This window comes from Arctopsyche grandis, chromosome 8 (genome assembly GCF_051622035.1).
Source record: "Arctopsyche grandis isolate Sample6627 chromosome 8, ASM5162203v2, whole genome shotgun sequence".
In the NCBI taxonomy this organism is placed as follows: domain Eukaryota; kingdom Metazoa; phylum Arthropoda; class Insecta; order Trichoptera; family Hydropsychidae; genus Arctopsyche; species Arctopsyche grandis.
The window spans coordinates 6,875,679-6,892,459 of NC_135362.1; the positions used below are offsets into that span (position 1 = coordinate 6,875,679).

The 16,781-nt window shown below is 33.2% G+C and overlaps 2 protein-coding genes across 4 annotated transcripts; one reads left to right on the plus strand and one right to left on the minus strand.

Moving 5' to 3' along the window:
* Positions 1-396, minus strand: sloth1 (sloth 1). Its single transcript, XM_077435849.1, has one exon. The coding sequence runs from the start codon at positions 349-351 to the stop codon at positions 115-117; it is 237 nt and encodes a 78-aa protein (XP_077291975.1). The 5' UTR covers positions 352-396; the 3' UTR covers positions 1-114.
* A 1,593-nt stretch (positions 397-1,989) lies between these two features.
* On the plus strand, positions 1,990-15,891 carry LOC143916258 (uncharacterized). 3 transcript variants are annotated; one of them, XM_077437290.1, is made up of 7 exons: positions 1,990-2,055; positions 6,831-7,078; positions 9,910-10,150; positions 11,253-11,406; positions 11,478-11,615; positions 13,291-13,449; positions 13,542-15,891. In XM_077437290.1, exons 2-7 carry the CDS (start codon positions 6,894-6,896, stop codon positions 13,724-13,726), a joined length of 1,062 nt encoding a protein of 353 aa, XP_077293416.1. In that variant the 5' UTR covers positions 1,990-2,055; positions 6,831-6,893; the 3' UTR covers positions 13,727-15,891. The 3 variants fall into 3 exon arrangements, with proteins under 3 accessions (XP_077293416.1, XP_077293415.1, XP_077293417.1); XM_077437289.1 differs by having other exon boundaries at positions 2,027-2,256; XM_077437291.1 differs by lacking the exon at positions 1,990-2,055 and adding an exon at positions 4,119-5,304 and having other exon boundaries at positions 5,696-7,078.
* The last annotated feature ends 890 nt before the right edge of the window (positions 15,892-16,781 follow it).

A 16,781-nucleotide genomic window follows, 5' to 3' on the forward strand; every position in this document is an offset into this window, starting at 1 on the left:
GAGGTTGATATTTCCAATGAACATATTGAGATCCGATGAACATGCAAAAAATTGCCGAGACAGTAAAACATCCATAGTTGAGCACCGATACTCCCAATGGCATTTTTTAAAGATCTATTGATTCTGGGTGAGAGAATCGGCCGGTTCTTCGTACAGAACGTATTTAACTAAGTTTTCAGCTTCCCTTTTTTTGTATGTGTTGTAAAAATTAGTTTCGCCGACGTGCCAGTTTATCATGGAAAACTCCAAGCCAGCTCCGAACAGTACAAATACAGGAAGAAAACGGTAAACGCCGAAGATTTTCTTCCCCGGCCACTTATCCAGCACTTTCGCGAGCCAAGGTAGCAGCATTTGTCGAAGAGCCGGCTCTCAAGGGGCTTTACGTCAGAATTAGATTTTGACAGATACCAAAATAGCAAAACATAACCCAATCCATCACGGCCATATACTAAATATGCTGAAAATTAAATTGATCGAAAAAATATGGTTCAGTGATTATTGCCCACAAAGCGCTTGCCCAAGAGTTAATAATATCTCTATAATGAAACATTTGGCAGCTGAAAAGTCCATCATACTTACGATAACTATCATACTAATAACGAGAACTCGAGTGCCAAATATTCCGCATTCGCGATTATTATGGCAAAAATTGTCTTTTGGGCGATCGCAATGTGCGTAATAATCCGATTACCCAAAGAATCATAATATATACGGTAAACAGATTATTTCGCACGTTGTGATAGCGAACATGACAATCGTTTCCATGAAAATGGAATATCTGGAATTCGAATTCTAGTTTGATCGATAAATGGATTTTTTGGGTTCCAGACGTTCCGTGATTGAGATTTTAGTGATGCGCGTGAGGTGGCTTTGTGCATAATAATCACTGAACTATTATATACAACCACATAAAATAAAAATCTTCATTATAATAGGAAAGCAAATTAAAAACTTATTTATTTTAATTTGTAAAGATTTTGCGAACATGAACTTGAGCACCGATCGCGGCCCACCTAGACCTAGGGAAGGCTGGGCTTAAAGGAATAAAAATACGTTTTATCGTAAATTCAATGAAATTCATCAGTCAGTTATAAATATTGTGCACGAATTTTAAATATCGACATATATTTTTTTCTTAGTTTATAAAAGTGGATCGTTTGAATTTTAAAACGTAAAAAAAACTTTATGGTTTCAATTAGCTTGCAACAACATTTGTAAACATCTTATCAAAAAGTATTAAGTTTGAATTGCATAGATACTCTTTGATTTAAGATTTCTGAATGCAATGATCAAATTCAATATTTTTTTACAATATCCTCGCGAACGTCGTCATAAGTAAGGGACGGCGGTCGGTTTCTATTTGGACTTTCACCATTTTCAGTTTCAATTTTCAACCTTTTTTTTATCTGTAGCTTTGCAGGAGAATAACAACTGACAATGGTGAACCCATTTGTTTGCCCAAATAGAAACCGACCACCATTCTCTAGTCATAAGTCAGTCGCAACTTTTATACATAAATATATATTTATACAACGATCACCTCATTGGCTACGTCCACACTACCGATATCTACACCCGATATTTGCAAATTTTTCCATAACCAGTTCCTAAATAGCAACCACAGGTTGCAATATGGGAATTGGATATGGAAAATTCGAGAATATCGGGTGTAGATATCGGTAGTGTGGACGTAGCCATTCAATGCTTATCGACAACAATACATATTTAAATCAAAATACAAAACTATCAAACATACCGATTAGTGAATTTCAATTTTTTACAATTAAGCGCATTTAAACAATGAAAATAATTATTTCGAACGAACGAAGCCCCACCAAGAAAATTATATTTCGGCTTCATCACGATGATTTTCAGAAACGGCAGAAAGTAGAAAAGGGCAAAAAAAAAAACAAAGCAATTATCGGACATGGTTCACATTATTGAAATGTTAGCACCGTCATTCTCAAGCGGGGGGCCGCGATTCTCCTCATTAATCAACAAGCTGCGGGTCGGGTCGGAGCCGTGCAAAATAGAGCGCAAAATAAATCGCACTACGTGAGTATTTTACGACATTGGTAAAGCACGACAGCTGATCGGAGGCTCGGCTTGACGTTTGAAGTCGACGAGCACGTGGAATAGAGGGCGGAGAGGCGCACGAAAAAAGTTTGACCATCTCAGTGGTAAATAAAGACAGTATCTCCGCGTGCGAGTCGAGTTCCGAGATGCGCAGTATTACGCCGGCCGCCGCACGAGGAGGTGCGTTTCTTTTCGAACGCGGCTGGGGACTCCGCCCCCCCGCTCCGAGTCGCCCCCAACTCGCCACACGCGCCTCCGCCAATCGCAATGCGTGGCCCCCAATCGGCCACACCGTGTGGATTCGCGCCCCCGCCCCTCGGCCCCCGTCCCCTCTGCCCCCTCTCCGCGGCCAGGACATGCGCACGTAATTAATTGCGCGCGAAAAGCCGCCCACACTCTCGCCAAAATCGAATGTCATACTTTGGCGTAAACAATAATATTTGGAAAATATGCGCGCAATAACTGTATTTATTTTTGGTGATCCTTTGTACGTCATATTGGGCGCGTTTCGTACATAGCACGTGTGTGTGTGTCGGGAAATTCAATTTTCCGCGTATATACATATTTGTATATATATGTATAGTAAGAATAGGATTATCGTATTTGTCACGCAACACGATTGTAAATATGGTATGCGGAATTGAAATAGTTGGTGACCTCTCGTTGTTTTTTTTTTTTTTTTTGAAAATACTGCTTTCAATTTTGGTGATATTTTTTCCGACTTTTCTAAAATTTGATGTGTATGTATTTGTTGGAGTCGAATTTTGACCGGATTAGATATAGAATTGGGGATGAATTTTCAACAAATTGATTTATTTATTTATTACTAGCTGAACCCTACATGCGTTGCAATGTCATAATAACGCATGCAATTCCCGTTCCCATTTGTCGGAAAAACGCAGGCAGTGAACACATTTGAAATTATTGCGTTGCAATGACACTCAATCCAGTTTCCGTTCCCGTTTTTTTTTTCACAGTAATCTTCCCAGACATGCATACAACAAATCCTGAAAATTCCATAGTAATCGGTTCAGTGGTTTACGAGCCTATTCGAGACACACACAGAGACATTCATTTTCCGAAATAAAATAAATAAATAATATGTATACCAAAAGTAAATAATTAATAAATTTACTTTTGGTGTACATATGTGAGAACATATTTATTTTATTTCGGAAAATTTAGTTTTAATGACAAATGTCAATAAAATTTAATTATTTAAAAGATAAAACAATTAATATAAATTTTCACAAAAAGAAGAAAAAGCAATAATAACATTGATGATAGTAGTAAAAATGACAGCAAAAATAAATAATAATTCCATATTATTTATTATTATTATTGCAAAAAAAATTTAAAATATAACAGTAAAATTATTAATTTGTTGCTATTTAATTAAAATTATTTATTTTATTAGAAAATTATCTGTTACTATTGAATTTGTAATAATTTGAAACAAATTTTGTATGTTTAATTCGGGTCTACCTCACAGGCCGGAATGTGAAATTACCGAAAACGCAAATATCGGAAGGCAAAGATCGAATATCGAAATATCTTAAGTCGAAAGATCAAAAAAAAAGGGTGCATGGTAAACGGTACATACTCACTTAATTTGCGCGAGCACGATACAACAGGAACAAGAGGAACAGGCTTTTCCTCCCGTATTCTGCGCGCGCACATTCTGGCTCGTCACGGAGACCGGTTTAATTCCTTTCCTCACCACATTGACCTTATTATTATCATCTGGAATTATTATCATCCATCATAGTAGCAAACAAATTACCCAATTTTTCTAAAAAATCATCACACGGGATAGCAAAACATTGAATTACTCGGTTTATATTTTCTCTAAAGATAAATTGAAGTAATAAAACTAGCCAAGTTGATCTTTTAAGTTAATATATAAATAAATAGATTCATCAATCCCGGCTTTCTTTCTTATCTATTGATAATTATATTCGTATCATTTATGTCGCATATTATGTATGTATGTGTTAGAAATAATACGAAGGAATTGAAAGAAGCACGTGTGGGTGAAAATCATGGCCAAAGTGGCAAAATAATAAATGGATTTACTGCCAGCGGAAGGACCATTTTGAGTTCTAAATATAATTTTATTAAATGTTTTCCATATACAAATACCGTTGTAGTCATTTTTCACTGTGGCTGTCTCTTTGCAATTGCTGATAAAGTCATGTGATCTTAATGTGAGGATGACTGAATGGAATTTGGGAATGAATTATTGGCGACGCACATTGACTCTTGGGGTCGTAAATATCACTTAATTAGCAATTCACAAGAAAATTTAGGCACATTCCAAAAGCAGTGGTAGATTGGAAAGGCATTCAACAAGAGATGATGAAAGATGTGTCGAAAATGCACTGTTAGTATGAAAAATTAATGGCAATTTTGATTTTTTTTTATCAAAATACAAACATGTGGTAGCCCTTTAGTGAAAGGATTTCTCGTCTACATGTTTATCAATCATTCAAGTTCAAACATAGGTAATATTCATGTAATCTTAAATGTGACTCGTTTTAGTTTTATCGGCTATTAAATTTTCTATGTCGAAATCCAATATATTACATATTCACGGTCGTTGTTCTTATGTTGTTTAGAGGTCGTTTTTTTTTACATTTATTTAATACTTACGTACTGTCGAACTTTAGCGTCGATTTTCCAATCCAAAATAGACACATTTACGAAATGTCATTGTTGTCCAAGTCTAAAATTTAACCATTATGTATGTACATACATATAAATACATATTTCAAAATTTTTAATAACAATATATATGCAAAGTGATGTAATATTGTATCGCTTTCATCGGGTCATGTATGTTTCTCTTTATGATCTGGTTTATTTTAGATAATTTGCAATTTCTCTTGCTTAAAATTGCCAAGACGTATTATCGTCAGGCCCGGCCTGAGGGTATTTGGCGCCCCTAGGCAGATTGGTTTAACCCCCCCACCTCTTAATGAATTTAACCTTTAAAGGATGGAGCGTCGAGATCGAACGATTTTTTAATCAAAATACAGCTTTTCTCAATACAAATGGGTTCAATATATATCTTTTTATACCTCAACATAAAAAAGTTTTAGCCCTATAGCAGGTTTTTGACTATTTTTGTATTAAAATATAACGACAGGCATCAACACGCAAGCGCACTGACCAACAGGCGACTGCATGACTCAATAGTCACGCGCCAAAAGCGACGAAAATATAGCTGTCTCTTTTTCTCGCATTGATTCATCGATCAACAAGAATATGCAAACGAACAGGAAAAAATGTGACTTGTCGCTACCGCCTTTAAATCATACTTTGGAACGTAGAAATGACACTCATTCCCGTTTCCGTTCCCTTTTTTTTTTCACATTAATCTTCCCGGACATGCATACAAAAAATCCTGAAAATTCCATAGTCATCGGTTCAATGGCTTAGGAGCCTATTCGAGACACACACACAGACATTCATTTTCCGAAATAAAATAAATAAATAATATGTTCTCACATATGTATACCAAAAGTAAATAGTTAATAAATAACGACAGACATCAACACGCAAACGCACTGACCAACAGGCGACTGCATGACTCAATAGTCACGCGACGAAAATATAGCTGTCTCTTTCTCTCGCATTGATTCATCGATCAACAAGAATATGCAAGCGAATAGTAATAAATGTGATGTACCCAGTGCCGGTTTTAGGGGGGGGCTGGCTCGGGCGGCATCCGAGGGCGCCAAATAAGTTAGGGCGCCGTTCAATGCGCCTAAGGCGCTTTAAAATTTAAAATTAAAGCGCCAAAACCCATACAAAATTTTAGATTAGAGCGCCAAAGGCGAAATTTTTTTCTAAGGGTGTTTAGAAAATAATTGCCCGAGGGTGCCATTGGGTGAAAGGATGGCCTGGATGTACTTTTCTAAATCATACAAAATCTATTAAAATATTTTTTTTTTAGTTCATTCTAGGAATACAAGAAATATAGGGTGTATAGCTTTGGAAAACCACATAGTTATTATGAATAACGTAAAAATTGGGGTACTTGCATACCCCACTTTGGTGAGGGAGGGTTAAGACAACAACAAAAAATTAAATTTAAAATTTTATTCAAAATACGCAAGTTTTATGTATAAAAATGGAATAAAATACGTATAAATATGAATAAATTCGGTAATGATGGCATAAATTTATATTGAACAATGAATTTACGGATTTTATACATATATCGTGGCATTTATTCATTCGAATATGATTGGTTAAGATATTTAATTTCGGCAAGCAAATCCAACCATGATATACATATATATACACTAGTGTTGTGTTAAAATGCATACAATTCAGTTTAAATATTACATACATATACAAATAGATCAAAAAATTTACGTTTGAATTTTTTTAAGGTGTGTTTAATGTTCAGTAAATTTAATGTCTACTCTATTCGATTTAATGTCAATTTGAGACGGGCTATTAATTCAAGACAATACATATTTTCACAATGGCATTTTGCTCATACGCCGTGGAGAAATTCAACGTAAAAAAAAGACACGATTCCTTACATGTACAGTTTTATTAAAAATCAACATCAACTTGCACTATAATATCATACGATGGAGATAAGACTTTACAAGCTTAGTCAGTAATTAATGTGAATTAAATGCAATACGATCCACTTATCTTTCTTTGCGACTTGCGCAAATCGTTCACTTTCCATGTTGTTTGTGAGATAAATTATATGTTGTACTTTTTGTTTTCAGTTGAAATGAAAAACGTTGGCGATAATTGTGAATAGCGAATATAAATTAACATTTAACATCAAAATGTCGTACGTGTCGAACTTCTTCCGGCGGTTATTCAATTTGAAACGCTCGAAGCCGCCGTCGAATATCGAAGAGCGAGTATCCTGGCTGCTGAAACCGTACATGAGCACCGTTCAAGATGTTCTCCTGTGGAAAAATCCCATCGTCAGTGCTTGCATCGTCGTCAGCATCAACTTGATGTTTTGGTATGCGTTTTTACTATCATATATATTACATTTTAAAAAAAATCCATATAAAAATATCCTCATACGACATTTATAAGGAAAAAAGTAGATCAAGGTTTTTTTGTACGTGAACTTTTTGACCTGTATTTTATGTAGATTCTACATTTATGTATCTCGGATTTTTACCCCGCTTGTATTGAATTGCATTTACTGATTGATTATTTCAGTGGTTTAATTTGTACGTTGTGTAAGATTTCGTATATACATATATATGTGTATGCATGAATAATCTTATGCAATGGAAAATCTAGACAAGTGGGTCATTTTTTATGTACATACCATTCACTTTCCATATAAAAAAAAATTCCAACAGCTTCATCATCGACCACTTTTCATTTCTTATCAGTTTGAACTGTTATAATAAATATTATATCAATTTTAATTGATATTAAACACTATTGATATTAAGTAGTGTATAATAATTATTATTTACACTATGTAGGACAACAAAATTATGCCGAGTCAGACGTTTTTGTATTTGATTTTCGCCATATTTACAAATTTCATCAGAAATTGATGTTACATATGTATGTATGTTACTATGTACATATATAATATATTATTTATGTTATATTTTCAAAAAAACGTTAAACTTATGATTTGAAAATTTTATCTTTAATTCTGGCAATTGATTTAATAATGAATAAAGCCCGGACCCTGAGGGGGCCGTTTATTGTTCAAATGTTGTAAATGCATTGTTAAAGGTTTGCCCAACCTTTTTTACAAAGCATTTACAACAATTGAACTATAAACGGCACGCCTCCGGTCCTACCTCTAGTTTTGAATCCAAAATATCCCTTTATAAGTTTTTTTGACGATTGTTGGCTAAATTGGAGCGAAAAACGCGAATTTTCGATTTTCACTGATGGACTTACATAGTTTTAAAAAACGTTAATATAAATTTTTATTGATTTTAAATAGTCTTATCTTATCTTCCCGTTATTATTTTGAAAATATAGTCGTTGATAGCTTGCTTGAGTAAAAAATGACCAGTTTTACGTTAAACATGACATTTTGCGTCAAAACAGTCATTTAGCTCATTTTAACCTTCTTATATGTATTTCATAAAATTCTTTAATTATTTTTGTTTACATAAAAGGCATATATATAGGCTCAATGAAGTTGAAAATACTAATTTCGAAAAATAGATATCAAAACAATCTATGTATGTACATTTTCGAAATTTTTGTCGAGATAAATCGATTGGTGGAGGCACAGGTCATGGTTTAAAATCAATGAATTATTTTGTTTAACGTTCTTTTGATACGTCAAAGGTTTCCATTTAGTCCATGGATGATAATCGAAAATTTGCGTCTTTCTTCTGGCCTATTGTTCGAGTTAGTTTTGTCCTAAGGGAAATGTTGGAACATTTATCTTCCCTTGGGACAAAACGAGCACCAACAATAGACCAAAAGAAATGGTGTATGGCAGTCTACAATATAAGTTTTATTATCCAAGGACAGGTTTTTTTGTTTAGTTATTTAGATCTTTTTCCAAGCTAGAAATCGCTTTGAAAAGATTCTTCATTCTATGTGATATTGTAATGAAAACATCCCTTACTATTGTTTACAGTAAAAGCTTTGCAAATATTCAGAAATGTAAAAATAATATATACCTTTTTTTTTTGCCTAAATCTTTAGACTGAAAGGAAGCAAGTGGAGACCACTTTGTTTAGGTTTATACCTTTATCTTTAGGTTTATACCTGTATATTATATGAATAGAAATAGAATTGTATAAAATACCTACTTCTTATCTGCCATTTTACTTAGCCATTGCTAAGGGATAATGGCGAAGTGAAACAAATTAAAACCTTGCAAAAGCCACTTTTATTATTCATCTCTTGCCAGTCATTTTAAACCCAAGTTGCCATTGTTGTTTATATAATGAATTGAAATATATTTTTATGTTAATTAGTTTAAGTTAAATCTGTACAATTATCCCATACATAATTTTATTTTTAACATATTAGCCACAGTGACATTACAGAGAGCTCCAACGCGTCACTGTGGCCAGTCATACAATCGTAACATCGTAATAATAATCTTGATGGAAAAATCAAAATAATTGATGAAATCAACCACTGGGGTTGCTCAACAATCACTCAACCAGTTTAGCACAGTTTAGATTAAAGAGGCCAATTTCACCAGCAACCCGGTTGAGCAGATATATATTAACTGCTTGTAAATTATTTAATTAACAATTAAAATGCCACTTTTCTATATACATATTTACATGTAAAATATATTAAATCTTTACTTATACGAAATTTTTGGTACTGGTTTAGCGTGCATTCTACCTACAACTTGCATTCTACCGTAATAGGACTTGATAATAATATTTGTCTGACATCTTGCCAGGGTATTCGGCACCGGCCTAGCGTGCTGACAGTATATTTAGTTTTTATTATTCCCCAAGAATGCTTAGAGATTTCTATCGACTGATTTCAACAGAGGAGTCAACCTGCAGTTTTATCTCGGAAAATGGGCTTTTCTAAAACAGCCAAACACTGTTTGGCGCATTAAAAATAAGAATGTTCCGACCTTTTTGTCAAGTTTCTTAATGACATTGCGACGGTTTACCGTTAATCAATAATTGCTGTTGTAATGACGACTACTTGTTTTCATAAAATATGAACCTGTTTATCTGACCATTCCTATAAACATAGATAGGTTGACTGCATGCTAAACCAGTTATGTACCTTTAAGGTAGTATGCACGCTAAATCGGTACCAAATTTTACGTCCGAAGATTCATCGAGGGTCTTTTAAAAATGATTTCAATTCTATTTTCAGGTTGGTAAATCTCTTCGAAATAAAACCATTTGGATTATTAGGCTTCACGCTACTATTAGCAGTCATTTTGGACGCACTGGCCACCACTCTTGGTGCAGGTCGGCGTGCTAGTCGTGAACGTGCATCTAACCGCACCAATACCAACGCGGACGTACTCACCCAACGAGTAACGCAAGCTCGGCAGTGGCTTGCTGTTACCTACATCGATATGTTGAGACTCCGTGAACAAAATCCATCCAAGGTATTATCTCACAATCTTATATGTACATATATATTGCATCCTTCGAGTAAAATGGTGATCTGTTCATAAGATTCATTCAAACGTATGGAACTAAATCAGGGTTTTCTAATTGTACTTCAGCTTACTGTCTTGCATTTTGTTAGTTTTGTTTTTATATGTTCTAGTATTTTGACCGTTGACATTTCAATGGGTGGTTTTGGCAAGGGATTATTTCCATTTGATTTGAAATTAATTTAAAAGTAATTTGAATAAATTAAAATGCTTAAATTTATACATTGAATTGCTAAGTTACCCGTGTGGTCTAACATATTGAAAATATAACTTTTCATCATTCTGATCTAAATCTGATCTGATTGTACCCGATAACATATCATCGCACGGGTGTTGGCATATTAAGTTATTAAATAAAAAAAAAAATTAAAAAAATGTGTCGATTCCATCAGCACGCGGTCGAATTGTTTTCAAATAACTTTTAAATATATTTAATTTTATATTTATATTTATTTTTTAATATAAAAAAGGTAAAAACTACCTACATACATGTAAACAATATAAAAATTAATTAATTAAATAAATTTTCAATAGATGGCGGTAAATTCTCTGCCAAGCAGAAACATTAGTAGCAATTAGTATATATAGAAGTTTTTTTCTTTTGTTATTGTATTCATATATACGTTATGGCAGTGGTTTAGCCGTGGCGTACATATGTATGTGGTAGAAAATCCTGACAGATGACCACGGTTGGGATGTGGCGGTTGAGGTGAAGACCAAACACATGCGTTTTCAGTCATGTTGTTTATTAATATGATACGTCTTAGCGACCAACCCCACGGAGCACAGGTCCAACTGCGACTAACCGTTACATCTCTACCCCTTTTCATACCCTTCTCACAATCAGTCGTAACATATCCTTTCTCAGCCATAGCCCATACATCAGCCTTTCGTTCAATTCCAACCCTACATGTATGTCGAATCGAAACGACTATTATAGTACGGCGAGCGTCATCTCAGATAGACAGACAGACACACTGACCGAATAGCGATATTATATATATATATATGCTGTAATTTGTATTATAATGTTTATATTTATTGTTTATAGTTTTGTTTCATCACATGCAGTAGCCTCGGCATATTATACTTTGTGAGTAACGTCATGGGTGCGTTAATGTGGCATGCGTTAATTACGCTGGTGTTAATTTCACCGTTGGCTGTTAACCTGCAGAACACCATTGCTTCGATGCAATCTGAAGCCGGTTCGTATTCCACGTCGTATTGTTTTTATCTTGGTTTTGATGGGCTATTCTAATTGGTCAATTCGTTGCAGATTCTGACGGGGATGTGGACGAGTTCATGCCCGTTATGAATGCAAACGTGATAGAAGAACTTCACCGAGCTGGTGAAGTGTTTCAAGATGCTCGGGAGCCAGTCTCGCTCGCTTCCGGTGATCTTTCGCTTCCCAATGGTAAGATATGATGATTAAAATTATCCATCAATTTTGTTTGCAATTTTCGTTCATAACACAACCAATCCTCTATTCCTCAATTGTGTGTTTCTAAACAGGTTTTTATTTGAAATTAACATATTTTGGTATAGTAGTATGTTTCCGAAGCGTGTTGTCAGCATGGCATGTTAATTACTGCTGCCTAGTTTTGCAAACTTGTTTGTTATATTTTTGATGAAATCAAATCTTAGTGGAGATGTATGAAAACGCCATTTTTAATTTCATATTTTAATATATGTATGCTTTTGTGTTATCTGAAAATGGATATGCATTTTAATATGATAGTGTTGCGCAGTGGTGGGTCCAAGATCCAAATGATAGGCCAAAGTCGCTTCACAGCATTTATTCAACGATTCAGGAGGTCCACACGTAACCACCGCTCTGCTCACTCCAGAATAATCTGATCTACCGTGTGTACCTCTTCATTAAGGACAAGTTGCTCACCACAGCCTCCCCGATCCATTTATGTGTATTGTCTAGGCACTTACTCACCCGGATCTATGAGAATTCAAGCGTATCCTTTGTTTGGGCACTTACTGAGTCCCGTTAGCCTAATCTGGGGCTCTCTATTGTTCACCCACGAATACACTTAGACAGTGGATACTCTCTCTCATGTTCCCACGTTACAATAATAATGCAGAATTATTTTACATTTAATATTTATTTGTTAAAACACTTATTACAAATTATTTCACTGAGTATTGAATATTGAGTACAGTAGAACCTCGATTATCCGGACTAATTGGGGATGAAGGTAGTCCGGATAATCGAAAAAATCACAATTGTCAGGGAAATATGTGTATATTCAGTATGAATAATTTTTATTTGTCTACATTTCCATATATAATAACATGAAGATCAATATTAAATTATTCTTTATTAAGAAATTCAATTATGGATTTTCACTTAAAATTAGCTGTTGTTTTTGAAGCTGCCAAATCGAGAGTTCTTTTCATACAATAACGGATCAGATATTGGCTGTCCAGACGATCGTCTTTGATTAAACCACATAAAAATACACTTCGACTTCTTCGTTTCCTGATTTTTTCATAACCTTACGCTCCGAGCTTCCATCTTCTGACATTAAATAATCAGTTTTTCAATTTCTTTTTTTATATCAGAGATCGTTGACGTTCCAACACCATATTTATTTGACAAAAAAACGTCCTAAGACACCACTTTTTAAAGCATTGATTATAACTAATTTGTCTTTTAATGATAATACAACACATTTTTGTTGTCTTTTCCATATTGGTTTCAAGAAACAAACGTCCATTAAGTATTGAATTTTGAAGACAACGGACTCATTTTTCCGTCTTATTTTTGAAATTTTATGTTATGCATTTCAAAGCAGTAAAATTTGTCCTTGTTTTTAACAATCTGGATAATCGAGGTTCTACTGTATCTATAAGCAAATTTCTTTGGTTTTTCGCTTAAATTTATATTTTAATTACGTACACATATGTACATGCATAATATAATGCATTTATAAAATGTGTATTTACCCCTATTTCCACAATTTGTTTCATTGACCTTTATGTGTGCTTACTCCATTGTTTTAACATGTACATATCGTGCTTAATATATGCAATATAGTATTGGAATTTGAATCAGACACGCTTAATTTCACGTTTAGATGTCAATATGGCATTGCTGTACGCTGCTGGTGAGGTAGAGAGTAGTGACGAGGAAGACGATGATACTACAAATCTGTTATCGCACTTGGATAAACAGACAACACCTTCGTTACCTTCTACTGATTCCAGCGATAGCGAAACTGAATTTATGTTAAAAGGTGAGAGAATAGAGGATGGTGTTTTATAATTATATTAAGCTTATTGAATGTGTTTGTGATGAATGATTTTTACTTTTGCTGTTGTTTTACAGATCTGGCCAAAAAACCAGTCGCTGAAAATAAGACTACGCCCACCGCAAAGACCAGCGAAACTCCTCAAACAGGAGGTGCAACAGGTTGGCTCTCGTCTGTGTTTGGAAAGTCACAGGCTAACCCACCCTCGAATGATGATTCCGATACAGACGAGTTTGAACTCGTCGACCGTAACGAATTATAGTTCAATCCGTGATTAAAAATAGTCCTGCATTTTATCATTATGTATGTATGTGATGTTAAATTCAAAACTATCCCGGCAACTATAATATTATACTATAGATGTTTTATCCTGAAGTTGAAGTTGTCGATATATGTTTTAATGAGAATTCGTTTTAAGTTTTGAATTACAGTAGGGAAGAATTAAATTGGTGCTAAGACATAAAACTATTCGTCTCGATTTCAAATAACGTTTGCTCATATTTTCCCTCTTTAGATTTCACACATTTTATTTATTCTTCTACCTATCTGTTTTCTATGTAACATGTGATTATTTCTGGCATTCCAGAACCAAAATTTTAAAAAAAATAACAATTATAATCGCATTCGGTTGTATGTATATATATAATCTCGAGAAATCTCTTTTAATCAAATGTGCTATTATTTTCGTCTATTATAGTCGTAAGTTTTTAGACAAAAATTTCTATTATTACTATCATTTGATTTTTACTTCATTGTGTTTTACTTATTTTGAAAACCTTGAAGTAAATTTTAATATACTTAATTTTACTAAGTTTTATTCATTCAATGTTGACATATGCCAATAAAATTAATTCAAAAGAAATCATCTTGAATTCTTACTGGAGTCATTATTTTTTGCAAATTTTAAGCAATTTCAAAATATGTGTATTTATTACATACAACATATACGTATATACATGTGTATATTTTTTTACTATAATTCATATTTTAATAAAAACAGCTGTTCATATCAACACTTGACGCACTATTTATTCATGTGTAAAATGAAAAAATTAATATAATATTGTATTTTTGCAAAAAATTATGTACATATTTAAATATGTATCTTCTTTTCACTTACAATTTGCTGTTTCAATTTATAAATGTTAAATATATTGAATTGTATACATATATTGAAAACTCATAAATATTATAATACTGTAGTGCTTTCATTGCATGTTGTAATATGTATTTTGTGAAGTAATAATAAAAATCAATTTACATTTGAATTGGGTTATAAACATTGATCGAACGAACAGATAGAAATATGTATTGATGTAAATTTTTTTGCTGTATTTATATTTGCTTGTTTGTATGTACATATGTATGTATGTCATATTAATATCCTATATTTTTTTCCATTTTTAGTGATTTTTTTAAACTAACCCAAAAAAAGTTTTGATGGTACAAAAGTTTTTATTTCTATGCGTTTTAATGGCATATACGTGTATATTTAGGTATATTTGCTAATTTTGATCTTGATTATTATATTCATGTATTGTTTTACAGTTTTTACGAGACTTTCTTTACTAACCTGTCAATTCTATTGCCTTTTATTTGTCGATAAATGTTACGTAGTAAGTGTAATTATGAATGAATTGTCATAAGATTTTAAATTTTGTCCGTCTTATACACTTTATCGATGAATACGTGTTTTTATTTAGTTACCTAATTTAGAATATGTAAAAAGTACTCAAAATAATGACACACAGAGACATTAACATACGTAGAAGGTTTTATTTGTAATTGTGATTTGTTTAGATTTATTAATCTATCATACACATTTTGTGAATCCGCTCAAGTCGTAAATGTAGCCTAGAATTCGCTTGTCGTTGGCGTGAACCCCTCGAACGGAGTATTATCGCTTTGTATTATGTAAGACATACTCGCATATTTATTATTGTCAAAACACTTTTGTAATTATAAATTTTTCTCATCTGTTTCGTAACATGTAGATTTTTTTTTATAGATCGTCTTACCTTTTATTATATTTATGTATTTTTAAATATACATGCATACGTATCTTTACCACACTTGTATACATTTTGAATGTGAACACTATACCCATATCAATAATTGCATTCAATAGTTTGCTTGACGTTTAATTGTAGCGGATGTGAGTCTTCACATTTGAAATGGACCAGACTATAATACAATTATAGTAACAAATTGATACTTTTCTTTCCATCGTCACGTGCTGGTGTATATTTTTCTATTAAATACCTAAATTAAACCGTCGTGATGTCAATCCTTTTTGAAAACCTATACATTTTTGTCAATAGTATGTGCTTAAAAAATATTTACTGTGATATGGTGAATTAATTGATAATGTAATTGCCGATGTACTAGAAAATAAAATTTATTTAAAATATAATATTGATTTATTTCAAAAATGAAAACTGCAGTTTTTTAATAGATTTTATAAATAAAAAAAATTATGGTGATTGGAGAAATGCGCACAATTGAAAAAGTGGATTTCTTGAGACTGGCACTATTGTGTACGTTTCCCTTTTTTTATGGTATATGTACATTCATTCGTATGATTCAAATCATTCCAATGACGAAAATGAGTACATTTTTGATTTGATATTATACTTGCTTATGTACCTTCAATTATATAAAGGTAGAGTTTTGAAGAATAATCTGCACAAGCATATTAAAAATATGATGTAGTGCTAATTATTTTTCACCATCGAATTATAAAAATCGATTGAACTTTCCATCGTTGACCAAGCCGCACAAACGAAACGATCGGAATACTGTAGGGAATTTACCTCAATCGTTTGCGAAGTGAAGCATAGAAAAGCCTTGTAATGATAAGATAAGAGGCTTGTAAAAATAAGGGAAATGCTATAATTGGCCAATGAACCAGAATAATATGTTAACGGTAATTAACCGTACAATAGTTACTATTGCTATCAGTTCGTAATGGATAGAAGTATGGGTGCGAAATTAATGAAATGACGATGTGGTTTAATGCACTTTATTCAATATAGTCGGGAAGGAAGTATATAAAGTGTAGCCACCAACATGGTCGAATCGGTCTCAACTTGCAGGATAGCGATTCAAACTCGACCAATTCGTAGAGCCCCTTCAGAAGCATACATATTTGAAGGCAAAATATTTTATGAAATGTCGCTTTTTACATTTTTTGACTTCAAAATAAAAAAAAACTTGCATGAGGGTAAAAAGCATTTTTGGGATACAAGTGTAAAATGAGAGATATCGAGTGGGTCTTTGGTAATGTTACATAGATATTTTTATTATAACCTTGATTC

What these genes read in the sequence shown, in the direction of transcription:
- sloth1 (XM_077435849.1), bottom strand. Translation starts at nt 351, where the DNA reads ATGCTGCTACCTTGGCTCGCGAAAGTGCTGGATAAGTGGCCGGGGAAG.
- LOC143916258 (XM_077437290.1), top strand. Translation starts at nt 6,894, where the DNA reads ATGTCGTACGTGTCGAACTTCTTCCGGCGGTTATTCAATTTGAAACGC. An exon ending in AGCATCAACTTGATGTTTTG is followed by an intron (nt 7,079 to 9,909) that starts GTATGCGTTTTT and finishes TTCTATTTTCAG; the next exon opens with GTTGGTAAATCTCTTCGAAA. An exon ending in TTCGATGCAATCTGAAGCCG is followed by an intron (nt 11,407 to 11,477) that starts GTTCGTATTCCA and finishes AATTCGTTGCAG; the next exon opens with ATTCTGACGGGGATGTGGAC.